Source organism: Frankliniella occidentalis, unplaced genomic scaffold (genome assembly GCF_000697945.3).
Source record: "Frankliniella occidentalis isolate FOCC.00 unplaced genomic scaffold, Focc_3.1 Scaffold145, whole genome shotgun sequence".
NCBI lineage: Eukaryota > Metazoa > Arthropoda > Insecta > Thysanoptera > Thripidae > Frankliniella > Frankliniella occidentalis.
In genome coordinates, this window is record NW_026267272.1 from 79648 (window position 1) to 83435 (window position 3788).

The following is a 3788-nucleotide window of genomic DNA, read 5'->3' on the forward strand; positions in this document are numbered from 1 at the left end:
AGAAGCTGTTGCCTTTAGCCTTGCCCCAATTCGGTCGACGGAACGAGTCGGCGAATTTCACAAGTTGTTCGCGGTGTGGATACGACGTCGTGGATCCATTAATTGAGCTAGCAGCTCAAGCTTGTTGGTATATGCATGTTGATGAAATGATTATTCCACCATCTAGATACGCGAGCGCGTCTCTCCAAACGGCGTGCGACAGGACACGTCTCTCTCTCTCTCTCTCTCTCTCTCTGTCCCCCTCCCTCTTCCTCTCTGCCCTTCATTAGTCGCTGGCTGGCTGAATGTACCTTTACGTCGGTACGTGACGGAGCGCGGATAAGGAGAGAGGATGGCGGTCACACAAAACGCGGCTTCATGGAGCGCAAAGAAGTCCGAGAGCGAGCCAGGACCAGCGGGAGTGTTCGTGACCGGCACAGCCCGGGCAGTTAAAAGTGGGGCCGGGGCCGGGGTTTGGGGCTGGGGGGCGGCCCGAGGCGGCCCCCGACCTTCCGAGCGGGACCCTTTGCGACTCCGACAAGCTATCGTTTGGCGGGGTGGATGAGCAAGGGAGAGCCGAGAGCCGACCGGAAGATGCATTTGCCGGGGCCAGAACGTCGTCGATCGGTGCTCACCGGCGTTTAGGTCTCCAGGAGGGATGTTTTTTGAGAACGCGGGGTGATCGAAGAGAGCCGTTAGCTAGTGGACGCCCAGGCCTCAAATCCATACTTTTCATCGAGTAAGAACCCCTGAAAATTGGCGTTCACTCTTCAAAGATACCGTACCGTGACCGTGGCCTGCTGTTCCTCCTCATAGCGCATAGTTTTTAAAAGGCTTCACACATGACTTCGAAGAACGTCCCAGGTGTTATTGACGTGGACAAACGCACACGTTAATGCGTTTACCTCCAAATGATTTAAGCTACAATAATGGACGTGTTTCATATCAAGGTGTGATTTTGTTGGACGTCATTCCTGTGGACGTAGTGAACGACCGACCGCGAGCGATGGGACGGGCGGTATATCAAGCTTGCGTTCACGTTCTCGTCACCGCGTTCACGCTTACTACACGCTGCTGTTCACAAGAACCCGCACCCAGCCCGCCGGGCGGGGCCAGGCCAGGCCGGGGGGCACTAGGTCGCGGCCGCGGGGCGGCGGGCGGGGAGTCTTCTTCTTTGCATTTTTATTATATTCTCAGGACGCTCATCGCGATGGCGGGGCGGGCCTCGTGTGCGGCGCGCAGCTCGTGGAGCCGCAGCCTTGTTTCGTGATTAATGCACACCCCGGCTGTTAATCCCGCCGGGGCCGGGCCGCCCTGCCGGAGGGAGGACCGTTACTCCCAGATAGTTAACACAGTCTGTGCCCCGGGCCGAGGGAGGACCACCGGGGGGCACCGGCCGGCACCGGCCGGCACCGCCAAGCAGTCTGCTGAGAGCCAGGTCGCGGACGCCGCCACCACCGCCTCCTCCCCACCTCGGCCCCCTATCGTTTCTTCTCCCCATCCCCCCCACACACACACTTTTTCCAAAAGGTTGCAGAACGACTGACAAAATACGTGCATCAGCTGCTTGAACGAAATATTCTAACCCCTCTTTAGTTTAAGGCATGTGGCGTCGATGTGGGGACCGGTGGGTTTCGCGCTAAATCTGCGTTTTGAACGGGATGGCGGGTGTGTTTACGTTATTAGACGACGTTGTCCTGCCCTGCCCCCCGCCCCCCCCCCCCCTCACACATATATTATGTCGCACGCGTTGTGGGGCAGGTAGATACCGGGTGGCTGATTAGCCCCGCTCACTTCTGTAGTTATGCTGTACCGCACGCCCGAGTGCTGGCGGGTCACCTACTCGCCCACAGAATAACTACAGAAGTGAGCGAGGTAAATCAGCCACCTGGTGCAACCCGTCACAAGACTTTGAAATGCCCAGCTGGCAAATGAACGAGTTACAAGTACGGTAGGGCGCTGTTTAACTAAATGCACTATATAATTAACTTGTTTAAGGTGCGGCACAAAATGTTTGGCAGTCTTAACTGCAAGAATCATGCTGTACTTCTTAATGCTGGGAGACGTCCGACGCACGCGGGGGGAGGGGGGAGGAGGGGCTACGTCGTTACACGATAGGATAGCGGGTGACAGCGAACAGACCCATCAGTCAGGCGAGGAGAGGACGCCGTTGGAGGGCCCGGCAGGATAGGATACGATAGGGCACCGGCACGGAGACATCAGGCGATGTGCTCGTATCCGCCGCGGATACGGCGCTCGCGACGATACCACGGCCAACGGTACACTTAATATGAGACAAGGAGAAAAGGAGGGGGGGGGGGTCGCTCTAGATATGAGAGAGCAGCCCGGATACTACTTCAAAGGTTAATGAGTATACGTATGGCCACCGCTTTAAAGAAAACGGCAACAAAGCATCTTGGGAAAAAGAAAAAAAAAGAATACGACAGGTGGATAAGCGCATCGGTTAAGTTTAAAAGAATTCTTTAAAGAATAAATATAAAATACTCCTGGTAAAGGCACCAGGCACGCATAGTGGATAAATCGCGCGCTCGCGTACTATTGCGCATTGGTCGTCAGACTGCAACGTGTCCCCATACCCAGAGAAATTATTAGCAATGCCAACCATCCTATGGTTGGCTCAGGGAGCACCATAAAAAAATGGTTGAGACAACAATGACAACGTAATAGAAACTATATTTTTGGTTCTCACAACCACGATAATAATGTTGCATCAACCATATTTTATGGTGCTCCGTGAATTAACCATACGGTGGTGGCTAGAGCGATAAGCTTTTTTCTAGTTGCCGCACGCACGCATGCGAGCAGATTTGCCCGACCGTCTCCCGGCCACCGAGAGCGAATAGGCAAATCGCCCGCACGCGTAAATCCGGTACAGTCAACGCTTAATCAGCGTCAGTTGGCTGCTTCCCACAGCGACATAACCGCTGTTTCCTTTTCAGAGTCGCGGTATCAAAAAAAAAATGTTTACAGCGAGCGCGAGAAAAAAGTGACTGTCGGCGCTTGACGATATCATGATAATTCGCCGAGATAGCGGATGGCTGCGATTTCCAGCGGCCGACCGGCCGGCGGCAGGTGCGCTCCGGGCCGCAGGCCGGCGGTGCAGTACCAGCCGGCCGGATACACACCCGGCCCGTATGTAGTGCATGACGGCGGCGCAAATGAGCAGGCTGAACGGCGATGAGGCAGTTCTTTTCTCTCCCCTCTCTCGTGCCACCGTGTCATTTCAATTTAACTTTAGGGTCACATTGGAAATGAGCGTATAGGGTATGCTTTTGTTCTTGTCATCGTCGTCGTTCCTGATTTCTAGGTTAAAGCCAGGCACTGGTGAGGTGACGCCGTTTTCCACGTGTGCGTCGACCTCGTCGTTGACCGCTCGGCTCGGCTGCCGTCGACCAGGACTCACCCGCGGTGATGCAGAGCAGGAGGCACGGGAGGAGCGCGCTCCGAGCCATGGCCCCGGCCTAAGGCCCCGGCCTACGGCCCCGGCCTCATAGCGTCGCGCTCATGGTGGTGCTGGTGCTGGTGGCGATGCTGGTGGCGGTGGTCGCGCGCGCCCAGGAGCTGCAGGAGGGCCTTGCCCGCCCGGCCCCACCACGCCCGGGAACACCCCCTGGGGACGCCTCGGGGTGTTCCTCTGCGCGCGCCCCTCCTCGCATTCCCGGTGAGCCCGAGGGGTGAAGGGCTGGCGGGGTTCACCACGGGCGTCGGGCTGGCGGCGGGTGAGCTGCAAGCAGAGAAAGGGCCGTGAGTGTGAATGTGCAATGTGCGGCGGGGCGGGGCGAGGGGTG

General features: G+C 57.0%; 1 protein-coding gene across 1 annotated transcript in view; it reads right to left on the reverse strand.

The window, feature by feature from the left end:
- Nucleotides 1-3788, reverse strand: part of LOC113216039 (uncharacterized) — a 41367-nt gene that overhangs the window by 35946 nt on the left and 1633 nt on the right. Inside the window, exon 2 of the mRNA XM_026435735.2 lies at nucleotides 3404-3724. Coding sequence (XP_026291520.2) covers nucleotides 3404-3452 — 49 coding nt within the window. The 5' untranslated portion in view covers nucleotides 3453-3724. The remainder of the gene's footprint in view (nucleotides 1-3403; nucleotides 3725-3788) is intronic.